The 23,673-nt window shown below is 53.0% G+C and overlaps 8 protein-coding genes across 8 annotated transcripts; 5 read left to right on the top strand and 3 right to left on the bottom strand.

The window, feature by feature from the left end:
- Positions 1 to 2,671: 2,671 nt before the first annotated feature.
- Positions 2,672 to 3,023, top strand: PG998_010673 (uncharacterized protein; the record flags this gene model as incomplete). Its single annotated transcript, XM_066877489.1, has 2 exons — positions 2,672 to 2,875; positions 2,934 to 3,023. The coding sequence occupies 2 exons, from the start codon at positions 2,672 to 2,674 to the stop codon at positions 3,021 to 3,023; spliced, it is 294 nt and encodes a 97-aa protein (XP_066726543.1).
- Positions 3,024 to 3,751: 728 nt separating this feature from the next.
- Positions 3,752 to 6,136, top strand: PG998_010672 (uncharacterized protein; the record flags this gene model as incomplete). Its single annotated transcript, XM_066877488.1, has 1 exon — positions 3,752 to 6,136. One exon carries the CDS (start codon positions 3,752 to 3,754, stop codon positions 6,134 to 6,136), a length of 2,385 nt encoding a protein of 794 aa, XP_066726542.1.
- A 1,375-nt stretch (positions 6,137 to 7,511) lies between these two features.
- On the top strand, positions 7,512 to 9,246 carry PG998_010671 (uncharacterized protein; the record flags this gene model as incomplete). The annotated part of the gene is made up of 3 exons (XM_066877487.1): positions 7,512 to 7,544; positions 7,620 to 8,129; positions 8,197 to 9,246. 3 exons carry the CDS (start codon positions 7,512 to 7,514, stop codon positions 9,244 to 9,246), a joined length of 1,593 nt encoding a protein of 530 aa, XP_066726541.1.
- A 390-nt stretch (positions 9,247 to 9,636) lies between these two features.
- PG998_010670 (RNA-binding component of cleavage and polyadenylation factor) lies at positions 9,637 to 10,458 on the bottom strand (the record flags this gene model as incomplete). The annotated part of the gene is made up of 1 exon (XM_066877486.1): positions 9,637 to 10,458. The coding sequence occupies one exon, from the start codon at positions 10,456 to 10,458 to the stop codon at positions 9,637 to 9,639; it is 822 nt and encodes a 273-aa protein (XP_066726540.1).
- Positions 10,459 to 12,135: 1,677 nt separating this feature from the next.
- On the top strand, positions 12,136 to 15,102 carry PG998_010669 (uncharacterized protein; the record flags this gene model as incomplete). Its single annotated transcript, XM_066877485.1, has 2 exons — positions 12,136 to 13,180; positions 13,250 to 15,102. 2 exons carry the CDS (start codon positions 12,136 to 12,138, stop codon positions 15,100 to 15,102), a joined length of 2,898 nt encoding a protein of 965 aa, XP_066726539.1.
- A 527-nt stretch (positions 15,103 to 15,629) lies between these two features.
- Positions 15,630 to 17,888, bottom strand: PG998_010668 (uncharacterized protein; the record flags this gene model as incomplete). Its single annotated transcript, XM_066877484.1, has 2 exons — positions 15,630 to 16,900; positions 17,861 to 17,888. 2 exons carry the CDS (start codon positions 17,886 to 17,888, stop codon positions 15,630 to 15,632), a joined length of 1,299 nt encoding a protein of 432 aa, XP_066726538.1.
- Positions 17,889 to 17,972: 84 nt separating this feature from the next.
- PG998_010667 (zinc-binding oxidoreductase-like protein ToxD) lies at positions 17,973 to 19,157 on the bottom strand (the record flags this gene model as incomplete). Its single annotated transcript, XM_066877483.1, has 3 exons — positions 17,973 to 18,781; positions 18,870 to 19,067; positions 19,133 to 19,157. The coding sequence occupies 3 exons, from the start codon at positions 19,155 to 19,157 to the stop codon at positions 17,973 to 17,975; spliced, it is 1,032 nt and encodes a 343-aa protein (XP_066726537.1).
- A 2,433-nt stretch (positions 19,158 to 21,590) lies between these two features.
- On the top strand, positions 21,591 to 23,271 carry PG998_010666 (uncharacterized protein; the record flags this gene model as incomplete). Its single annotated transcript, XM_066877482.1, has 3 exons — positions 21,591 to 21,653; positions 21,699 to 21,909; positions 21,965 to 23,271. The coding sequence occupies 3 exons, from the start codon at positions 21,591 to 21,593 to the stop codon at positions 23,269 to 23,271; spliced, it is 1,581 nt and encodes a 526-aa protein (XP_066726536.1).
- Positions 23,272 to 23,673: the final 402 nt, after the last annotated feature.

The following is a 23,673-nucleotide window of genomic DNA, read 5'->3' as shown; positions in this document are numbered from 1 at the left end:
TATGACAGTAGCGACGGCAGTAAGTCAATCTTACAATCACTTCAAGTCAAATAAAGCTCGGCGGTTCGAGGCAGTAGCTGATAGCGGTCAGAGTATCGTCGAGGTGATATCGAGACGTGCCGAAAGGAAAGGGGGAGTAGGTTCGAAGAGCTCTGCAGGCTCGCGGGTCTTCATATGAAAAAGTCGAAACCGCTCATATCAATATCTTGTCAGACTGAATAGGTCTCAGACGGTGGGTGACGTCGCACTACAGCCCATATTCCAGTTGGGACCCCCTTTTCATGTGTCAAATCTGATCTTTGGAATTCATGCAGGCCCGTCATGATCTGAATGGTGGCACAGCAGTTGTCGCTTGAAATGACTGGGCTACCGCAAACGGGGCATACAAAACGGTCTTGCATAACGGCAAGATCGATCCTGCACATCTAGGCACATCAGATGGTGCACATGCCCGAGATCTGAGAACGGAGTGGGATGCTTATCTCTGTTGAATTGGTGATGATGCTGGTAATCATCCTCTGAGCTAAGGGTGGGAAGATCGCACAACTCTTAAGATTCGTTTGCCATGCAATCAGGAGCATGGTATTGAATGCCCCGAACATCCATAGGAGTGATACCCCAGCATTCCTGATGCAGTGTTCGTTGGCATGGACGTGGTTGGGATGAGTTTTCTCCAATGTAGGACAGACCGGGATGGGCCGGGATGACTGCATGCCAGCGGGCTCTGGGGTAAGGAGAGGGTCACGAAAAGGGGACGCTGGTGATGTGATCTTGAGCGTCATGTACTAACCCTTCGCAGCGGCATGACTGCTGATCGTGTGACGGCGAATGGCATATGGCATCCCGATCAGATCTCGCCCAAGGAGGGAAGCCTGCATTTTGGTAGAAGGGAAAGGCAAGAAACATGCATCTCGCTACGCGGGAGAGAGCCCCGGTTCAGGTAGAGAATACGAGAGTCAGGCGGCATGACGAATCGGCCGCAGTGGGCTCAGGCCGAAAGGAAAAGCCGGCAGCCAGCAACCGTGTGCGGTGCATGGCTCCGAGACCTCAGCAAACCGATATGTCCGGAATCGGCATTGGCGCGTCTTGCATGCTTGGGATCCAGTGGCTGCACTACGCGAGAGCCTCACGTATTGGGCTAGTCGCGTGACACAGGCAAGTCGTGTGGCTAGCAGGGTCTGTGGTAAACCAAGACATGTCGAAGTAGACTCGCTCGTTTGGCTTCCCTTTAGCTAGTTGCGAGATGAGAGACAGATCTCGGCTCATCGATGAAAGTCTCTATTTCTTCGTTTATATGAGACTCTTCTAGAACTTCCACAGATGGCCCAAATACTGCGGGGCGTAAGATTGTTTCGGTAGTTTGAATGATTGACTCTTTTCAGGGATGTCTCTGATTCTGGTACACTGGGGCCCAAGCAAACAGATAAAAGTTTGTGTTACTCGTTGGTTCTGGGGCTTGGTGTTTTCCGCTGTATCTAGAGTCCGGGGAAATGAACAGATTGCCAATATCGTTGCCAGATATTGTAATGACATAATCGCATTTTCCATTCTGTTACATCGTCTCATCGCGACGTCGAGGTTACATCAGCCTCAAATAGTTTCATGCATAAAGCGTTGCCTGGGATACACGGTAAATCGTGGATTGATATTCATCATTCGAATATATAATACTTAATGTACCAGAATCGTAGAAAGTATCGAATTAAATTATAATGTTCAGCGAATATATTCCTTAACCGCCCGAAAACCATTTGGGCTTGATCGGCTATTGGAAAAGGGGCTTCTACTTTTACATTTAATAGGCTCAGCCCAGTATCGTATAATTTTGCTTACTCTAGGCATCCTGAGCTCCAAATCACTGGCAATTCACGCAATACCCTATTCATACTCCATGTACCGAAGCGCTCATTTGATCGGAATGAAGATTACAATAAAAAGCCTCACTCTTTTTGCCGTCTCGGGCGACCGAACCGTAGGATCAAGATGCCCCAACAGACCGGTGACTAGATATACAATGCATATACGGAGTATTTTTAGACTTGCCAATAGGCTGTTTCCCCCTATTCCGGATGCTACCTCGGTTACGAATTGACTGCCCAGGTCGTTGGACATTACCGACGTTCCTCTCCGGGTCGATCCGCTCGCGGCCGGGAAAGTGGTCAGACAAAATACCTCCCACATATGATCCAAGAAGCAGGCTCGGTTGGGTTCGCAAGTTGCTTACCTCTCGCTTGTCGTGGATGTAACCTGCTGATAAGCGCCATGAACAAATTCTCACTTTAGCCTGAACTGTCGAATACCACAGTCCTGTTCGAGGCGCTTGGAAGGCAGCAGTGTCCCTTCTCGCTTCCCTTTAACCAAATGAACTGCAGAAAATTATCACGAAGCTGAAAGGTTGGGTTCTGGGCACGTTCTCGATCAAATCACAGTCGTCTCGCTCCATTGCCCTCGGATAATGTCATGGAGCTGCAGCCCTCGGTACCACACAGCACCCATGGACGGCACTGACGATGCCTTCGATACCCGATTCCAAGTAAGCCCTCCCAGTGGTCCTGTCTATAAATAAGTGTCCGAACTCCTGCCCCCTGACCATAGGTCGTGGCTCCCAGCCTTAGGACACGAATAACGACCTCTGAAGCAACATACAAGTCGCCAACCTCATCACTACAAAATGAAGCTCACTACTGTCGTACTCCTAGGCTGCACCTCTGCGTACGCCGCAAGCCTCTCAAGTCTCTTCGAGAGGGATATCAATGTCTGCGGCTGGCACCTGAACGGAGATGACTGTATCTGCATGAATTCCCAGAACGGCGCTCTTCTGCAAGTTCAAACGAACACATGCTGTACCAACATGGGATTGCAGACGAAGAACGCGGTTAGTCATTTACGCATATCCTTTAAGTGGCAAACACCAACTAACAATCCAATACTAGATTTGCACTGTCGCCCACGATAACAGGGATACTTTCAAGCAGTGCTGCAAGTGGCTGAACCAGATGTCGGTCATCGGACATTGCCGATGAGTGGCATAGGGACATCCGTATTGTGGACTGGATTACGCATGGAATGGAACGTCTTAAGAAGATAGTACGAGACGAGTAAGACTGAATAAGAGATGTCCTGGGGGGTCTATGATTCTATTGTGTGGATAATAGGGGGCGTAAAATACCATCACCTTATTCCATCGAAATAGTGATCATGTCCATCTATGCCAGTGATCTTTGCAGGTGCATATCAAATCAAAGCCAGGCAATATAGTGGTGCAGTGGCTGCGGGCATAGCTCGATGTCTGTAGTTCGTGGGCCTGCATTCGGGAGCTGAACTGAATAGGGTTTCGTGCGGCTGGTCAATTAGGACATCCCCGAACCAAAATGGAGCGAAGAGCAATCAGGCTGGGCAATACGAGAGTAAGAGGTGCTAATACTCGATAACAATTGGACGCCCCTTTACACGATGTCTTATAATTGTCTATTTCCATTGGATAGGGGCTACGCTGCATACTCTAGCGTACTGGTTGCTTTCAGCTCACCATGAAGACGGAACATGAACTTTCTTTTTATTTCTATTTTCGTTTTCGCCATATACTATTCAGATTCAGCTCTATGCAATACATAACATCACAGTCAAGCTAATTAAGCGGCACTCTGCCTTGCCTCGAGTCCTGCCATTCGCCACACACGTTTTCCACATTCCCATACGCTCAGTCACTTCGAGTTACTATCTTCACTGGATATCGCACCCTCTGGCTGCAATGTCGTCTCAATCACCTCGAGAGAGTATTGAACTGGCGTCCTGGCAGACGACACCTCTGCGCCCACGATCCGCTGTCCCTGAAGACCAGACGAGCCCCCAGCAAGAGGCACCCGTCGGTGACCGGGTCAAAAGTACCTGGTGGATATCTGAGGCCTCTTCCAAACAGGCCTCATCAGCCCATGATCTGTTACTTCCTCGCCCGCCGCCTCTTCGCCGACGCTTTTGGGAGAGAATCGGCAAATCCGGTGTTTTCCTGCTCATTACTGGGCCCATCTTCCTCTTTGGTTGCCTTAGCGTACTTCTGTTTCTATGGGTAGGAGCCGATCGTGCAGCGAATGATAAGGATCCTGGGATCATTTGGCAAACCATCATTTTCTCAACTTGGATTACCCGTACCATCACAATATCCGCTGCCGTCATGCGAGCAGTGATCACCACACAGGCCGCATTGGTCACTTCCATGGTAGCTGCACTACTCCTGGAGTCAGCCAGTACCGAGCTACATCAGCTCCCATTCATGTCTCTCGCCAGGGCTATTCGAATGTCCCCAATACATCTAGTCAAACCTCAATTGTTCGAAGGGAACCTTTTCCCCAAAGCCGCCTATATGATTATCATTCTTCTCTTGTCCGTACTGGTAGTGGCTAGTCAGTTAATTTCTACAATTCTGTTCTCAGACTTTGCCGTCGTTCTCACTGCGAAGCCTATAAACTCGACAAATCTCCACCTCTCGCAAGGAGTACCGGTAAAAGGCCTGAGAAGCGAAGTGGATGTGCGCCCCGAAAGTATTTTTTATTGGTCGTCCCCGAATGCTTTCTGGCGGTTTGCTGAGTACCATGAGGGGGCAGCGGTTCAGGACGTTTCGGATAAAATCATGTATACGGACACAGGTGTCACTCTTCGAGCTTCCCTACCATGGGCCAACTTAAGCTCCCGACTGAATCTCAAGCAATACAAAGGATCCGCCCACGTATGGGATGCTAGAGTCCTTTGTATCAGCCCTATCTTGAATAACGTCACCTTTGAATTCCTACACGACTTGGATTCCATTGAAGGGATTAATCAAACAGACGGACAACGGATCAAAATTCCCCATTACATGCCATTTGTTGACGCCGCGGATCCTTCACCACTGCCAACGCTCACTTTACACGATGTGACAACCTTGATCAAATCTTATCCGACGCCCACAGCCATATATGGGAACATCAGTTACAATAACGAATACGCTGTTTTAAACTCCTCGAGCCGTGGCAGTAAACCCTTTTCTTTCAACTGCTCGCTACCATTTCTTGATGGAGCTGTCATTTGTGGGATCGATGGGATGAGTGCCGTGACTTTGGAGTCGTCGTTACGAGGGGGTCAGAGTTTTGTACAGCCCGGGGTTTATTTGGTTCTCAAGCTCAATCTTACTGAGTTTCAGCCATTAGACAATGCCAGCGAACTTGTCATTGGCGAGAACCAAACCACTAAAGGATGGTCATTGTTCCGACATGGGCCCTGGGCGATGGCTCTTGACCAGTCAAATCACCAAATGTTTTCAGCCAGCGCATGTTTCAACAATGCGGACCCGTTCAACTTCAACGTCACTATTTCTGGGACTGCAATACGGTCCGAACCAACGATTGGCTGGCTGCGGCACCCTGAAGATGTGGGATTGCTTAGTGGTGCGCCCGATACTTCGGAGGTTCGCCGCCAGCTAGGAGTCACGCTTGACCACATGACAAAAGAAATCAGAGGCATCCTAGATTTGGATCCAATCCAAGCCAGACCAGATTCCGTCCATGAGAATGACGCAGCTGGAATTTCTAATGCAGATTATTACTCAGACAGAACACTAGCCCTGCCCCATATTGTTAACGGGACAACGACAATACGACGGGCAGACCAGATATATTTATTACATGACGCACATAGGATCTTGTTCCTGGATATCTTGAACAGCACGAACAATCCGGCATACGCCATTCAAGCCTTCCTGACAACCTTCTACCAGATGGAGTACTTCGAATCGAGTTATAAATGGTCTTATGGTTTTCCTGCCTCTTACGTCTTTTGTGAGGAAGTCTCTATACCAGTAAATAAACTCGGATTCATTATAGTTGCGGGTATTGTAGCCCTCCACACCATCATCGTGGGCACAACTGTCACGCTTTTCCTTTCTCGAACCCGAACGACTCAATTGGGCAACGCGTGGCAAAGTGTAGCCCAGGTGGTTTCAGATAGAACTATAGAAGTTCTGTGGAAGGTTGACTCTATGACCGACAAAGAGGTCAAGGAATCCTTGTCAAACAGTGCTGGCTATCTAAATATTCAATCGACGGGCGTCATTCGTAGGAGGCAAAATGGACGGAACGAGTTCGGGTCAAAGGGTTTTGAGTAGTAATTAGATACTGGTTTCATTGTCTGAGTTCAAATTAAGCTTATTTGTGTACACACTTGGTCGGTCGGAATTGTGTTGAGTATAAACGAGAATAAAGTATTCCAATTAGAGCCATGGGTCACGCACTATCATCTTGAAGATCTTGAGGGCTGCGAAGGAGAGGGTAGCTAACGAAGGACTTGATGTCTAGCAGCGCAGCCTGTGCACACTTGACATTCTTTGGCTCTAGGTAGATGGCAGTACACAAGATGTGTATGTAGAGCACGACACTGTACGTAGTCAGATTCTCCGCGTGATGTAGCCACCCATTTGATATTGACCAACACGTGGTCATGCCGAGCATAAGGTCCCCTTTTCGCCTTATCGGTCAGCACGGCCAAGATCCGAAGCCCATCTGTTGCTGCCAGGCGTGTCCGAGACGTCCGTTGCTGGCCTCATCTTGTATTCTGCGTTCGACCAATACATCCTCGTCGCAGCCAGGCGAAGAGCGGGTTTCTCTTCGTGTCTACAGCGTATACATATCTCCAGGCCGCCCCACAATGAAGATCGCTCGATGTCTCGTATGACGAAGGGCGTCCGGTCCGTAGAGGTCCTCGGGGGTGCATCACTTCAAGTGAGCGAAGTTTTGTGGCCCGAATTCAATCAGAAAGCCCTGTTGCCTATATGTATCATGAAGTGGAAAAACGGGACAGAGGATGGCGGTGGAATCCGATTCAACCCACCTTAGGTACATGTTCCAAACGTCTGAACAGCGTTGATGATCGTCGCGGCCCGCTTGAGTCCCACCGCCAGATGGATGGAGTCGTGGGCGTGTCGCGGAGGAGGGGCAGTTCACTCGGGGGCACACCAGCTACCCTAGAAACACAATGTATGGCGCCCTAAGTTGAGAAGTCAAGTCCTTGGCTGACACCATCCTGTAGTGAAACAGGAGCTGTTGAACTGGTCAATCACGGGTAGCTCATCCTCGGGCCTCTGTCGCATGGAACCGATTAAATACTGTTCATGCCTGCTTCATACGCCTTTAAAGCACATTGTTTTCACATGGGCAATAGGGGTGGATGCTGTCTAGGAATCAATGCGGGACACTCCGATCTGTCCGGGGGAGGTCGGGGCGGTGTCCACCCAAAATTAGGAGGAGGTTGTTACATCATGCACGCTAAAAACGTCTTCGGCAAGCTTATCAGTTTATCATTTCAGCACATGCAGAGAGAGAGGCGCCATACCAAGAACAAGAAAGCAGTGCCTTAACTTTCTTTGCTAGACCGAATTGTTTCGTCTGCTATCGGGATTTGTCACCGCCCCCCGACTCAGTCTTCCATCTCACCACCTCATACAAGTTCTGTCGAGTCTTATGTCGAAGTGCTCTCTATGAACAATGCCAGCCGACGACCAACAGTTCTTTGACGTCGTAAGCCTCACCCCACCACCACCTAGGAGCCGCCTTGGGAGCCGTCATGCTAACGAGTTTCTGCCCAATCTCTAGCTATCGTCGCTACCGAACCACATTAAGAAATATTCGGGCGAGGTAGCCGACTATGTCGACAAGCACGTAGAAAAGGCCGCCGACGTGGTGAGAGAAACCCTCTCTACGGCAGAATGGGTCCCCGACTACATGCGACCGAAGGCCCCTCCGCCGCCCCCGGTCGAGATCGTACACATGTCCACGCTCGAGCGCATGCAGGACTGGGTGGTGCGACACAAGATCCTCACGGGAGTCATGGTCGTCACCGTGGGCTATGTGACGTATACGGCCGTCCGGAAAACAAAATACATGCGCAAGTCTCGTCGTGCGAAACGCGCTCGCAATGGTGGTCGCCTGGAAGTGGTCGTAGTTGCCGGTTCCCCGTCCTTGCCTCTGACCAAGTCGCTGTCTCTCGACCTGGAGCGCAGGGGCTTCATCGTCTACATTGTGTGCAGCACCATGGAGGATGAGTTGATGGTGCAGAACCTGTCGCGGCCCGACATCAAGTCGCTAAGCATTGATATTACCAACGTAAGTCTCCTTCTCCATGCTTCCGATCTGAAGGGGCCAAAGTAATTGACGAAATACCGTGTAATAGCCGCTGAGCGCCGGCAACTCCATCGAACGCTTCGCAACCTACTTGCAAACACCACACCCAGCCGTGCCCCGAACTAAACCAAACTACCTGACGCTGAAATCAGTCATCCTCATACCCTCCCTCAACTACCAGACCTCACCCATCGCCACTATCCCGCCGTCGTCCTTCGCCGACCTCTTCAACACACATTTGCTGCATCCCATCCTGACGATCCAGTCCTTCCTGCCGCTCCTTACATCGCGCTTGACGCCCCCCAGTAGCGAAAAGGAAGCAGCAGCAGCAGCCGCCGCTGCGGCAACAGACAAAAAGGGCTCCACAGTCCCTGAAGGCCCCACCACGCCCAAGGTGCTCGTGTTCACGCCGTCCATCATCTCCTCGATCAACCCGCCGTTCCACGCGCCCGAGGCAACGGTGTGCTCGGCGCTCTCGGCCTTTACCGAGGTGCTGACGGGCGAGCTGCGACCCCTCGCCATCCCCGTGACGCACATCCAACTGGGCACCTTCGACCTGGCCGGCTTCGTGCCGCAGACAGCAACTACGGGCTTCAGCATGACGGGCGGGCCGGTGCGCCACCACGCCCACCACGCCGGGCTCCTGCCGCCGACGGCCGAGACGATGACATGGCCCGAGTCGGCGCGGCACGCGTACGGTAAGAACTTCATGTCGCAGTCGTCGTCGGCCATCTCGGCGGGGCGGATCCGGGGACTGCGCGGCAGCTCGCTACGGGAGCTGCATAACGCCGTGTTCGACGTCATCGACGGGTCGGACCAGCGGCCGCTGGTGCGCGTCGGGCTGGGTGCCGGCCTGTACGGCTTCGTGGGCCGCTGGGTGCCCAAGGGGCTCGTGGCTTGGATGATGGGCATCCGCAAGGTTGATGAGCTCCGCACCTGGAGCGAGGGCTCGCGCTCGGCCGGCAGCCGCGGCAGCGAGACGGACAGCGACGACGGCAGCGACACCGGCGGCAGCGAGAACGGCGGCGGCGAGGGGAGCGAGTTTATTGCTGTGGGCCATGAACACGAGGGCGCCAGCAACGTGTGGAAGGAGGATTAGAAACAGAAGATGGAAAACGAATAACAAAAGAATAAACAAAATCACTTAAATCATGTATATATTCGGCAAGGGGCAAATCACTACGACATCACGACGATACTCCTTTACACATCCGTTATTGGGAAATACTACAACTCTGGCATCAATACCAAATGCATTATTGGTTTCTATTATCTAGAAGGCTTGCCTTCGTGTGGAAGCTAGTTGCTCATGTCTAATTTTACTCGTGTTCATGCCCTTGACAGTGATTTGGGTGCGAAGGGGTATCGAAAACTTCCCATACTTCTTAGCTGCTGGCCAACTTGTGATGCTCCGTTTACGATGGCCCATGAGTTGCACAGAACGCTTTCAGCTTGCTCTCGATGGAAAACACACCATATCGTCCCGCAACTAGTGATGGCCTTTCCCGCGACCAAAGCCCCTACCTCTGCCGCCACGCCATCCACCACCACGGCCTCCGCGGCCGCCCCTAAATCCGCGGTCTCCACCTCTATCATCGCGATCTTTCCAGCCACCGCCTCCGCCGCCATCACGGCCCCCGTCGTCGCCTCCGTAGTCTTCGTAGCGCTGGCGGGCCGCGGCCTGCTGTTGCTGTTGCAGCTCCTCCTCGGTCTTCTCGACCTTGGGTTGGGGTTTCTCGAGGTTCTTCTCCCAGCGGGCGTGGGCGCCCTCCTTGCAGCCCTTGCCGTCGGGACAGAAGCCGGCCATGTAGTAGGGGCACAGCTGGCGGCGGACGTGCTTCTTGGCGCAGACTGGGCCGAGGGGGCAGAAGCCGCGGTCGTAGTGCGGGCAGGGCGGCAGCTTGGACTGGGGGTCGATGTGCAAGTACAAACATTCGTCGCCGTTGGAGCAGTAGCCGTTTCTCAGGAAGAAGTTGCACTCGGGCATCTTGCGCAGGTTATACTCGTGCAGGAACTCGCAGCTCTCGCCCTTCTTGCACAGCGCGCGCAACCAGTGCTTGCACACGAGCGAGTTGTAGCTGGCGTTGTTGGCCGACGCCGCCGACGGCGCCACGTGCCGGTCCGGGCAGTCGGTGCCCGCCGGGCAGTGGCCCTGCTGGAACGCCTTGCACACCGGCCGGTTCGGCGCCAGCCCGTGCCCGTACGTCCGCCGCAGGAAGGGCGTGAAGCTGAACGTGTACTGCGGGCCCTTGTGGTCGAGGATCTGCTGCGCCAGCACCGAGGCGGGCGGGTTCGCGCTCGTCGCCGCCATGGTGTCGGTGGGTGGGGGTGGGCGCTTGAAATCGCCGAGTCGGTCGATTGGATTGGTCGATGCGGAAATGGGGAAGTTTGGTTGTCGTAACGAGCACGTCGTTCTTTTTCGTCAGGTTGCGCAGTTTGGATGTTGCTAAGTGGAATGACTTCGTTCAATCACTGGAACGGAGCTTCAACTTTCGCCCTGCCGCGTCCTGTAATCCCTGCTGCAGTCTATGCTCGTAAAGGGTTATCTACGGCCCCGGCTCGATATGCGCTTAACCAGCTACCATTGCTTGTCCCACTTCGAGCTTCGCCAAATCCGGGGTAAGAGCTTCCAAGACCCACAACCTTCATGTCTTCTATCGTCTTTGCCTTCTGCCATGCCTTGTTCCAGTAATTGTATCTTACTTCACAGTCCCTCCGGACGCATGCAACCTCTACGGAAATGAAATTGAGTCGCCAGTCGTCACTGTAGATTACCAGGCAGTTGATTGGTTACACGTTGAGATTCAATATATACGCTCTATTCCAGCGCAGCTATTCCAGTGGCAACTATTCCAATAATCCTAGTTGCATGGGACGATTAGCAGTAAGAGTTGATAGTTCGCCGTCTCTCTCGCCCAAATACACGCGGCAATCGAGATATCTGCAGACCCAATCTTGGGAAACATACGGGTCGTGGCTCCAGTCGTATGGTCACGGTCGATTGCTCGGTGTTACTGGAATACCCGTCACTCGGATAGCTCCAGCCAAAACTGTCGTGGCTGCCGACGGCCTGGGTCCAATCGACATCCCCAACTCCGACACCCTAGACCCCGCAAGCCGGGAGACTTTCAGTTATCTGTAGCTAACATGCAGAGGGCTCCAGTGGACCTGTCACTGTATTACCTTATGCTACATGGAATGCACCACGAGATTCTACGCCATTCTTTTAACAGCCTGCTCTTGCTAAGATGAGGTCTTTCTCTATATACATACCTCCAAACTTTGGTATTCATCTTCCATCCATTTGGAAAGTCATCACATTGGCCAGGACATGCAGGCCAAGGCCGGAATTGCACGATTGAACCAAATGGTCTGTGGTGTTATGTGATTGGGTATTACCGAGCCCCGCATTCTGCAGTTCGCGGTACTACCTTTTATCACACCTGGTGGACAGAAACGAAATTACAACTTTCTTGACAATTCTGGGAAATTATTTTTCAAACTTTCCAAGTACGCCTCGACTTTATTATATTAGCAGTACTTTCATTTTTGTCACCGGCCTGCCTGCATCTACGATGAGGATAAGAGACTCGGTGTCGTTACCGCAGATGTTGCTTGGCGCCAGCCAAAGTGAGGACTAGGGACTGGATGTCGTTGCCGTAAAGGTTGCATGGCATTCCAGCCAAAATAATACTTGAGTGGGCTCGCCAAAACTCTCGCGCGATACCTTGGAGCGAGCGCATTGGAGTCAATAGAAGAACCGATGCAGGTGCGGAGCACAGCAACTTCCACCACATATGCAGTACCGGGGTTGAACAGGAGCTTCTGCGGCGCTTCTCTTCACTCCAGCCTGGAAACTGCGGGGGAGTCGGAAGGCGGGCGGAAGGCGGGAGTAGGGCTGCCCTTGAGCCGGTTTTTCATAATTTAAGCTACATTCTTCTCGCCTCTGGCTCTCTACCCATATGCTTCTTCATCATATTTCCTGACAATGGACCCTATCTCTTACTTGGTTCTGCTTGTTGCCCTTTACTTCACAGTCCCTCCCGACGCAGACAAGGGCCTGAACATCATCGCCAATGTTAAGGACCCTGAGGCTGTTGATCCCCAGGCCGTCTGTCCCGGATACAAGGCTTCCAATGTCGTTCAAACCACCAATGGCCTGACTGCCGATCTCACGTTGGCTGGGGCGCCCTGCAACCTCTACGGCAACGATATCGAGTCCCTGGTACTTACCGTGGACTACCAGGCGGTTGATAGGCTACACGTTGAGATTCAGCCGAAGTATATCGGTGCCGAGAACTACACTTGGTTCATTCTGCCCGAAGAGTTAATCCCCAAACCAGCGGCTGCCACTGAGCCTCAAGGTGAACAGAGTGATCTCGTCTTCCAGTGGGGAAATGAGCCGACTTTCGGCTTCAACGTCACTCGAAAGAGCACTGGTGATGTTCTCTTTACCACCACAGGGACCCTGCTCGTCTACGCCGACCAGTTCATCGAGTTTGGGTCTCGCTTGCCAGAGAATTACAATCTGTATGGACTTGGAGAGGTGATTCATGGCTTCAAGCTCAACCATAACCTCACAAGAACCCTCTTTGCGGCCGACGTGGGTGACAACATTGATGCCAACATATATGGGCATCATCCTGTATACTACGACACCCGCTACTTTGAGCTTGACAGTAAGTCGGGCAAATTGGCGTATGCTCCCAATGCCACAGACAAGACGGCTACATACAAGTCATACACCCACGGCGTCTTCCAAAGAAATGCTCATGCTCAAGAAGTCTTGCTCAAAGAGCGTAGCATTACATGGCGAGCACTTGGCGGCAGCATTGACCTGTACTTTTTTGAGGGGCCAACTCAAGACGCCGTCTCCAAGTCGTACCAGAAGAGTGCCATTGGCCTACCTGCGATGCAGCAACTCTGGACCTTTGGTTACCACCAATGTCGCTGGGGTTACCGAAACTGGACTCACCTCCAAGACGTGGTTGACGACTTCAAGAAGTTCGAAATCCCGCTGGAAACGATCTGGAGTATGTTCATGCCTGTGTTTCTTGTTTTAATTCGCCAGTTGCGCATTTGCTAATGGGTTTTTGATACAGCTGATATCGATTACATGAATCAATACCGCGACTTCGACAATGATGTTGTGCATTTCCCTTACGATAAGGGAGCCGAGTTCTTGGACAGGCTGCACCAGAACAACCAGCATTACATCCCTATCATTGATGCAGCTATCTACGCACCCAACCCCGAGAATGAAAGCGATGCCTATCCGATCTACGATCGTGGATTGAAGGAGGATGCCTTCCTGATGAACCCAGATGGCTCTACCTATATTGGTGCAGTATGGCCTGGTTATACCGTATTCCCTGACTGGATTGGTGCGCTGTTTAACGGCACGGGCACCAACCGCTGGTGGGCTTCTGAAATTAGCAGGTATCATAAGAAGATCAACTTTGATGGTATCTGGATAGACATGAACGAGGTGTCTAGCTTCTGTGTCGGCAGCTGTGGCAGTGGCAATCTGACTCTGAACCCTGTCCATCCGCCATTCCTCTTGCCTGGAGAGCCTGGTAACGAGATTCTCACCTACCCCGAAGGCTTCAATAAGACCAACGCCACCGAAGCGTCATCGGCAGCCTCGCGAATCTCGGCTTCTCAAACTTCAACCACGACGGAGGCACCTTCGACCACAACCGAGTATTATCGAACCACGCCCACTGCAGGGTCGCGAAACATTAACTGGCCACCATACGCGATTAACCATATTTCTGGCGACCTCGCGATACATGCTGTTAGCCCAAATGCGACTCATCACGGCGGAACACTCGAGTACGACTTCCACAATGTCTATGGACACCAGATCCTGAATGCCACCTACCATGCTCTGCTGGAAGTCTTCCCAGGGAAGCGACCCTTCATTATCGGACGCTCCAACTTTGCGGGAACTGGCAAATATGCAGGACATTGGGGCGGAGACAACTATTCGCTGTGGTCATTCATGTACTTCTCGATCCCACAGGCACTAGCGTATTCGCTGTTCGGAATCCCTATGTTCGGCGTTGACACGTGCGGCTTCTCGGGCAACACCGACATGGAGCTTTGCGCTCGCTGGATGCAGCTGTCTGCCTTCTTCCCATTCTACCGGAACCACAACACGCTTGGTACTAGTAGCCAAGAGCCTTATGTCTGGTCCACCGTCGCTGAGGCCAGCCGTGCCGCCATGCGCATCCGCTACTCCCTACTGCCCTACCTGTACACCACATTCTATCTTAGCCACGCCACAGGTTCCACCACCATGCGCGCCCTGGCGTGGGATTTTCCCAACGAACCCTGGCTGGCCGACGCCGACCGCCAATTCCTTCTAGGTGGAGCGGTGCTTGTAACCCCCTGTCTGGAACAGGGCGCCACAACGGTCAACGGCGTGTTCCCCGGCGTGGGCGAGGGGACCATCTGGTACGATTGGTACAACCAGACAGCCATCACGGGAGTCGCTGCAGGCCAGAACGTGACGATCGATGCCCCGCTCGGCCACATTCCCGTTTATATCAAGGGCGGCAATGTCGTGCCTCTGCAGGAGCCCGGCCTGACCACTGCCGCAGTACGCAGCAGCCCCTGGAGTCTGCTTGTTGCTCTCGACGGCGATGGTGCCGCGACCGGTGGGCTGTATCTCGACGACGGAGAGAGCCTAGTCCCTGAGGCAACCACGTGGGTTGATTTCACCGTCACGAAGACAGATGGTCTCAAAGCAACGCCTTCCGGCAACTTCACTGACCCCAGCAACACCTTGGCTAACATAACTGTCATGGGCCTAAAGGAGGTTACCCAGGTTCAGATGAATGGCGTAGACATCAGCAACTGGACCTTTAAAGAGTCTCTGGGTGTCCTCCATGTCACCACTGATGGAATAACCAAGGCTTGGGATCAGCAGTGGGCTTTGAGTTGGAAGTAGTCATGAGTAGTACCGTGTAGTCCGTTTAAAACCTATGGCACTTTAGATTACACAAATTGAGAATCATCATACTGTTCTACCCCAGCTGCTATCCCAATCCTCCAACCAGCGACCGAGAACCACGTCACATAAACGTCTATTACAGCTTCTTTACTATAACTATGGAAGAAACCGACAATCATCGTAGGCCATTCAATATATATCAGTCACAATCTTTGAATGGCAGCTGGAAGGAGGTGGGAGATGGTAGTGGCCAAGCGGCGAGGTATTGCTAGTACTGTACCATACCAGGTTTCTTTCTATTAGTCGCAAGGAGCATCAACCTCAATACTCTCTCGATTCTCTTTGTCCAGTTTCTAAAAGCTCATATTATTAAACATCCGTGTCTCATCATGTAAACATTACAAGTTCAGCCAAGTTCTAGTCATGAAGTAACAGTCGTACTGCTCTGGTGAGCAGGCAGCTATAGGCCAATTCAACAGCGCCCCAAATCATCCTCTACCCCCTCCTCCACCACCCATTGGTAATCATGCTGCTGCCGCCATCGTGGGAGCCCACGCGCAACCGGATGAAGCGAACACCTTAGAAACGCTCGCCATCCTGTCGCTTGAGCTCGTCGCGGAAGGCGTTGGGGCGGCCCTCGTCGTCGCCACCAGCGGCAGCGGGCCGCTGGAAGTGCATCTGGCGGTTCTCGGTCGGGGTGCCGGCCAGGCTGCCCAGGGCGTCGCTGTCGCGGCGGGGGCGGCCGGGGCGCTCCAGCGGGGGTAGCCGCTCTGCGTCTCGTTGTCGTGGTCGCGGTAGGCGGCGGCGCCGTCGGCGGCCAGCTCGCGCTCCATGAGCTGCACGCGCTCGGCGGCCTTCTTGGACTTGGAGGCGCCGCCGAGGCCGCCGACGCGGCTGCGGCCGCTCTTGTTGATGCCGTAGCCGTGGCGGCCGCGCGACATGATGTTGCCGAGCTCGATGCGGCGGTGGCGCGCGTTCCAGATGCACACGCCGAAGATGCACAGCAGCGCGAAGCCCAGGATCACGGGCAGGCCGATGTACAGGGCGGGCCCGGCGGGCGTGGGGACGGGCTTGGGCTTGGGCACGGGCGGGTCCGACAGCAGGATCTTGGGGCCCTGGTACAGGGCGGCGCCCTTGGCGTCGCCGCCGGGCTTGAGCGAGGCCATGGCGACGGTCAGGTTGAGGGCGTGCTGCCCGTTGAGCAGCTTGCGGTCGGCGTGCCACGACCAGTAGCCCCACGAGGCGATGATGGGGCCCTCGGAGTGGAAGGCCTCGGTCGTCGTCTCGCCCGTCGTCTCGTTGACGTAGCTACCCGTGATCTGGATCGTCGTGTTGGGCGCGCTCTTGAACCAGGTCGCGTCCCACGTGAAGTAGTACGTGTTGCCGGGCCGGTACTCCTGGGCGTCCCACGGCAGCGGCGCGCAGAAGGGCGCAAACGGCTCGCCCTTGGGCTTCGTGCACTTGAGGAAGGAGCCCTGCCCGCCGTCGGCACTACCCGCCGTCGGCGCGGCGGGCGCCGTGCCCGTGCTCGTGTGGCCCGCGGCCTCCGAGTAGGAGGTGAAGACGGTCGCCGTCAGCCCGTTGGGCGGCGCCGACACCACCGTCGGCGTGCCGCTGATGGTCGTCCGCACGGGCGTCACCGTCGAGGGCTTGCTGTCGTCGCCCACCGTCACCCACGGCTGCAGGTTGGCGTCGGTCTCGGTCGGCGCGGCGGTCGGGGCGGGCGGCTCGGTCTCGCGGCGCAGGTTGTTGGGCAGGGCGGCGGCCGAGGCGGCGAGCAGGGCTACTGCCGCTGCTGATCGGGGAAGTGCATGATGGTGTCGTCGTCGTAGTCGTCGTAGTCTTTTCGGGCTGAGTGATCGTGGTAGTAATAGTGGTGGTATTGCCGAGCGAAAGAGATGGGCTTTATCGGAGCAGATCTCGGGTTTCTTGAACGAAGGGATTGATTTGATCTAAATCAAGTAGAACAGAGATAACTGACGTATCCGAATGAACGAGTGGACTTGTTGACTTTTCAGACCTCAATTGACCGACATAAGGCGACCTCAACCACAGAAGCAGAGAGGATGGGAGGGAAAGAAAGAAGGAAGACGGAGAAAAAAACCGATGTCAGAATGGCATGGCATTTGTCGATAGTCGTACCTTGTCGTCTGGTTGCATGCAGATTCAGCCTAGCTCCGAGACCTCCTATTGATCCAGCACTGTTCTTTTCCCCCTGCAGAAACCCCCTGGCAGCTACTGCTAACCATCCCCTTTAGTGCCTAGACGCCCCCAAAAAACACTTCCCCACATGCAATTCGCGCTCAGCTAGCTAGTTTAGCTGCTAGCTTTGTTTACATTTTGAGGTGCTCAATGCTGGACGTAACCGACTCTTCCCCGATGTCCATTACAGACACTACGCAACGGCCGACACTTCCGGAAATGCCTCACTTAGGTATATTTTGAGTGCAGTCAGCTGACAGTTTAAGAGGGATTGGGGAAGATATTCGGAAATGCGTCATGAAGGGCATTCGCTTTTGTGCTTTTGCGCACAGTGGCTTCAACAGCGTTGTCATATTGCCATACAAACAAACTCAAAATCGAGGCATTGGCCAAATCCAAGTCCGGCGCAGCCGACGACAACCGTGCGACTCCGCTCAACTGCATCCTCCCATCATCTCTCCACACTTTCGCGAACCCCCAGTCGAACCATTTATGTGTGTCTGCTAGTGGATTCCCTCAACAAGCAAGTCAAGTCAAAGATGGCTTCTCGAACCTGATCTCGAAATCCGTGTCATGAGCATATATCGGTAGCTTTCTTCTCATTGTTCGTGCGTATATACAGTTGGAGAGAGCATTCGTTCGTTCTTGAAGAAGAAAAAAGAAAGCTAGTTCACACCTTCAGTCTCGGCGATGCGGAAAACGTACTTGACACCCCTGGCCTTGCCGTCCCGGAGGTTCTCGAGCCCCTTCTGGACGCCCCCCAGCCCGCCGGGGATGACCTCCTGCGGCTGCGGCTTGAACCAGCCCTCGAGCAGGCCGCGCGCCAGGTAGCGGAAGTAGACGCAGCCAAAGTCCTTGTCATCGGCGTGCACGCACCCGACGTTGGTCGTGCTCTGCTCGATGTGCGCGGGGATGCCCTCGTAGTTCTTGCCGGGCAGCACCAGCGTCATGCGCGGGACACCGCCCTCGCCCTCGGCCGCGAGCACCGCGCCCAGGTTCTGGTAGCTGTTGTGCTCCGACACGGCGTCGTAGGCGTGCAGCAGCTTGGCTCCCGCGGGCACGGCCCTGCGGATCCCCTCCTTCACGGCCTCGTCGCCCTCCCGGTAGTCGACGATGGTGTCGCCCTTGCTGCGGTCGATCAGCGACTCGACGTGCGCCGCCGACCCGCCCGCCACGCAGATCAGCGGGTGGATGTTGCTGCGCTGCGCCAGCTGGATCGTGTACGCGCCCACCGACGACGCGGCGCCGTAGATGACCAGCGGGATCGGCTCCGTCGCCGGCGTCCAGGGCTGCGGCAGCTTCAGGCGCAGGTAGAGGCCCACGGCCGCCGTCATGGCCGCCAGCGGGATCGCTGCCGCCTCCTCGAAGCTCGTCTTGGCCGGGATGTGGAACGTGGTGTGCTGGTGCGCCACGGCGTACTCGGCGTATGAGCCGCCGGGGGCCAGCATCTCGTGGAAGGCCGCCACGCGGTCGCCTTTGAGGACTTGTCAGCTCTGAACCAGTCACCAGATGGGGGTAGGTAGCAACTAAGGGTATTTATTAGATCGTCCCAAGTGACTTACCAGGTTTGAACTCGGTTACGTCGGAACCGACCTCATGCACGATGCCGGCAATGTCGTCGCCCTCATTGACCTCGACGTTCAACCACTCGGGACACTTCCAGTCCTTAGGGTTCGAGCCGCTGACGACGACCTTGATAACGACCTCATCCGGCTTCGTGGCCTTGGGGATGGGCGAGTCCACCATCTTGACCACGGGGCCTGTTGGACTAGTCAGTCAGCTATCTATCCATTACTTACCACGGTATATTAGGGACCATGCTAACCTTTCAGAATGATACACTCCTTCATCTTGACTTAGTGTAAGTAACGGCGCGTGCTGTGGTTGAATGGGTATCGATCAACGCTAAATGCGTACAAGTTTCTCAATGATACTGCAAACTATGTAGTTGGAACGGCGAATAGGTGTGTGCATGCGCAATACAGGCGATATCCGTTTCTCTTTTATTTATGTCGATGAAAATGGCATTTGTAATCTCCGCTCCACAGGCGTTCTGCAGGTGCGGAGTAGAGCGGACGAAGACTGTTATGTAAAATCCGCCTCGTATGAGCATCACGGTGAGGTATCGGTATCCATTACATCATGAATGCCCCTCCTCCACTTGTGCGTGACATCCCAAGTCTTTTGCCGAGTACTGCTGCATAAACAAGCCTCGGTAGTTGAAATAGACGTGGGCTCATTTTAAGCGCATGTCTAGATCAGGCAATTGTGTGTTTTGCTGGTGGCGGTCCCGTGGTGTCCGATCTGGCAAAACTTTCTGGCGAAAACGGATGGCGGCCACAATCTGATTGGGTGGGTTTTTCTGTGAAGTAATTACCGACGCTAAAGACTTCCGTACCAAGTCCCTTCTAGAAGCCATGCACCGCGATCGTTGTTTATTATTAAATTGGTTTAGATCGATCATGCACTAACACTGTCGACTACTATCATGACAAGTATTGCACACGGCTTTGCAGCATTCCGTGTGGCTCAGAGTAGGCTTGAAATGAATGCGTATAGCTTTCGGGGGGCAGTCAAGTCAGCAGTCGCCCGCCCGTGGCTTGAAATCGCACTGCTGATCTACCCCTGGGTCTGCCCACCAACGACAACGAGGGTGAGAGATTTAGATGAAATTTGCATTCCGCGATAACTACATATCTACACATAAGACAATGGAATCTGCGATTTCTATCTCGTGGCCAACTTGTCTATAATGCACCACAACCCCCTAAAGGAATGGAATTTCCAGCCACCAATCCTCACTGATGAGCGCTATCACCAAAGTAAGTATATTTCCACGTTGGTAAGATCTGAGCTCTAACACTCCCTGTAAAAGCCATCTCAAGTCTCTGAAACGCAGATACAATGTGACATGCTAACGACGCGGTACGCAACAAGCAGTGACTTAGGCATAACAATATAAGTCACGACAGCCAAAATACTGGTACTCAAACTCCAATTATGCATTGGAAAACCCAAGTGAAGACCAAAAGGGGAAAAGGCCAAAAAGAAACTCTCCCGGACAGGCTTGAACTGTCAACCTCTCGATCGCAACTCCTTGTTAGGGATGATAACAGTCGAACGCGCTAGCCAATTGCGCCACGGAAGATGAACCGATCTGATGAAACGGCGTGGAATTGGATTGATGGGAGAAAACAGCTCTTACTTGGGCTTATGGATGGTGTGATGAAAAGCTAGATAGAGCCTTGTCTGGGACAGTGGTTGGTGAAGCACTTCGAGGTATAGCATTGGGGTAGGTGACGACCATTCATGCCACTTGCGATATGGGGCTTGTAAGTGGGTACGTTCGACTACGAAGAGGAAGTCGGGATTCTAGAGGGGTACCTATTGGAGATTTCAACTGCTTGACAACATAAAATTCCATCACAGGAATCTGTTACCCAGCGGCTAAACGTTGTAAGGGCTGATTTCCAGCAAGTTACAAATTGCTCTACCAATTGTGCGGTGTTGAATATCGGAATCTGGAGGGGAGATATAATCAAAGAAAGAGTAAGCAATACATTCCAAGTGAAACGGAACAGTGCCCGCAGATGGTGTCAAGACCATATACAACGGCCACCACACGTTAAGCAATGTCTAGAGAGAATTACTCTGCCGGACTTGACTTGAGATGGACGATTATATGGATATCGCGGTAGCAAGCCGAAAGGGTCACAGTCAACCACGGTGAGACGTTTGGTACTGGTGTGTATAAGGATGGCAATTATAGATTAGGTTTTTACTGGATCTATGTGAGAAATGAAATTAAGCGCGACTCAGGTTTACCTAGATATCAGACTATTATACCACGTCAATCTGGATTTCTCCATTTCCATTTTCGTCATTAGACCCGAGCAACGTGCTGCTTTAAGGGGAGCTTATAACAAAGCCGGTTAAGCGAACCTGAGCTGAGCCTGAGTCGATTGAACGGCCTTCCGAGACAGGAGATAATACTCTAATATTTAACTCCGGCAGGGATGGGGGTCAGAGTCTTGGCAGATACAACTGAATGCTACACGACATAAAAGCAGTTGGGTGCCGTAGCTGTTGGTGGCTCACTGATCTTCTTCTGATCTCCCCCTTGCTTTGCGCACTGCCTTCGCTGCTGTATTTGGGCTTTCCAACTCGATTTAGACCAACACAAAACACGGAACCTATCTGTAAAATACTTTGCAGTGTCTTTTTTCATATTTTGTTGCAAGTAATCTGAGCATATACTCACGTTTATCCCAATAACCATCACCATGGGCCATCTGAGTACGGCGACACTTTACATCGCCTACTTCGTTATCCCTTTGGCAAGTTTGGTTTTTGCTACTCTACACCCGCTCACTTAGCTAATTCGGTTCTAGCTCTTCCTGTCGGGGTATCGTATCTTCCTCCATCCGCTGCGTGATTACCCGGGGCCAACTCTGGCGAAGATCACAAATGCCTATGCTGGATGGCTTGCGATTCGCAAGAAACAATATTTGGCCTCGTACCACGACTTCCAACGGTTTGGGAGCCCAGTTGTGAGACACGGACCAGCTCAGCTGGTCTTCAACACGCCCAAGGCATTTCATGGTAACTATCGCTCAAGAGTCCCAGTACTGATCTCGTTTGATCTAACTGTTGGAAGATATTTACATGAACCCGAGAACTACTAAGGGTCAAGCCTACCGAGCTTCGCAACTGGCGGCCAAGTATCCCAGCATCCTCAATGCCATAGACAAAGATCAACACCGCAGGAAGCGGAAGTTTATCGGTCTGGCTCTTACCGAGCGTTCATTGCGCAGCTTTGAATCTACCATGAGCATGCAGGTGGAAATTTTCCTACGGCAACTCTTGAGGTCTTCGGAGCAGCGCGAGATCGTCAACCTGTCGCCACGCTGCCAGCGTCTTGGATTAGACATCATTGGCCTGCTGTCCTTCGGCTACCATTTCAATACCCAGACCGAGGAAAGCCACCGCTTCTTACAGGAGGTCATTGACAGTATGTCTTGGCGTATCAACATGTACATGGCCTTTCCATTTATCAAGCCATTGGAGAGTGTTTTCATGTTGTGTGGCGCCCCTAAGCTCCTCAAGTTCCACCGCCTGGTGACAGACATGATCAAGAAGCGCATGTCGGAAGGAAAGGATGCTCGTCATGACCTTTACTCGGTGTTGGCAGATCATGTAGGCAAGAACCAAGAAGGGCTATACAAGGGAGAGCTTTGGCCAGAGGCTATCCTCTTCATTATGGCTGGTGGCAGCACCACGGCGGCTGCTTTGAGTGCCGCATTCTTCTACCTTGCTCATAACCCCAAAGTGTATGACAAGCTAGCAACTGAGATACGGTCCACTTTCAGGTCTGGTCGCGACATTCATTCAGGAGAAGACCTCAGGAGCTGCAAGTACCTCCGAGCATGCATCGACGAGACGCTTCGCATGTCGCCGGCGGCGACAGTCATTTCGTGGCGTCAGATAGACCCCAAAGACACCAGCGGCGAGCCTTGGATCGTGGACGGCCACGTCATCCCACCCGGGACACAGGTGGGCGTCCCGTTCTACTCTCTCTTCCACAACGAGGAGTATTTCCCGGACTCCTTTACCTGGAAGCCTGAGCGCTGGTTAGACCCACACGGCAACCAGAGCGAGGAAGAGTCCGCAGCTCGCGCCGCCATGCACAATGCATTCCACCCGTTCCAGGCAGGTGATCGTTCCTGCCTCGGGAAGCCGATGGCCTACCTGGAAGCCAGCTTGACGTTGGCTCGCACATTGTGGTACTTTGACTTTGAAACTGCGCCCGGCGTTCCTGGGTTGGTAGGTGCTGGCACGGAAGGAAAGACTGATGGTAGAGGCCGGCCCAACGAGTTCCAGCTGTACGACATCTTTGTGGCAGAACATGACGGTCCCAATCTGGTCTTCAGGCCTCGCGCTGGAGTCTGCAAAGATCTTGAATAGGGGGAAGAGGGTCATCTATCTGGCCTCCACTTAAGATTTCAAACTTTGTCAAGTTTCTTCAATACCACACTTACCACATCAACTTCGTTCTTAGTATGGGCATATGGCATATTCCCTTTCTCTTTGGCACCGTCACTCCTGTTTTCATCTGTACCAGCTTAAATGGCCTATGATTTGTTACAAATTTCAATCTTGGCCCATATTTGATTATTAGGGTGGGGGCTAAAAACCAACACGAGATGCAGCGCATGATGATTCGAACCAGCCAGGAGTCAGTGAAGCGGGAAGATATATCGGCGCTTATGTCGCCGTTCCTACCAATGATAACCAAGTTCACCAGAATTTTCAATACGTCCAGCCGTATTAGAAGCTTGGCGCAGGTAAGAAGGTTGCATCCATCAT

Source organism: Apiospora kogelbergensis (assembly GCF_038363985.1).
Source record: "Apiospora kogelbergensis strain CBS 113332 chromosome Unknown utg000007l_segment0_segment0, whole genome shotgun sequence".
Classification (NCBI taxonomy): Eukaryota; Fungi; Ascomycota; class Sordariomycetes; order Amphisphaeriales; family Apiosporaceae; genus Apiospora; species Apiospora kogelbergensis.
The sequence above is the reverse complement of the archived record's forward strand: the minus strand, read 5'-3'. Positions and strand labels throughout refer to the sequence as shown.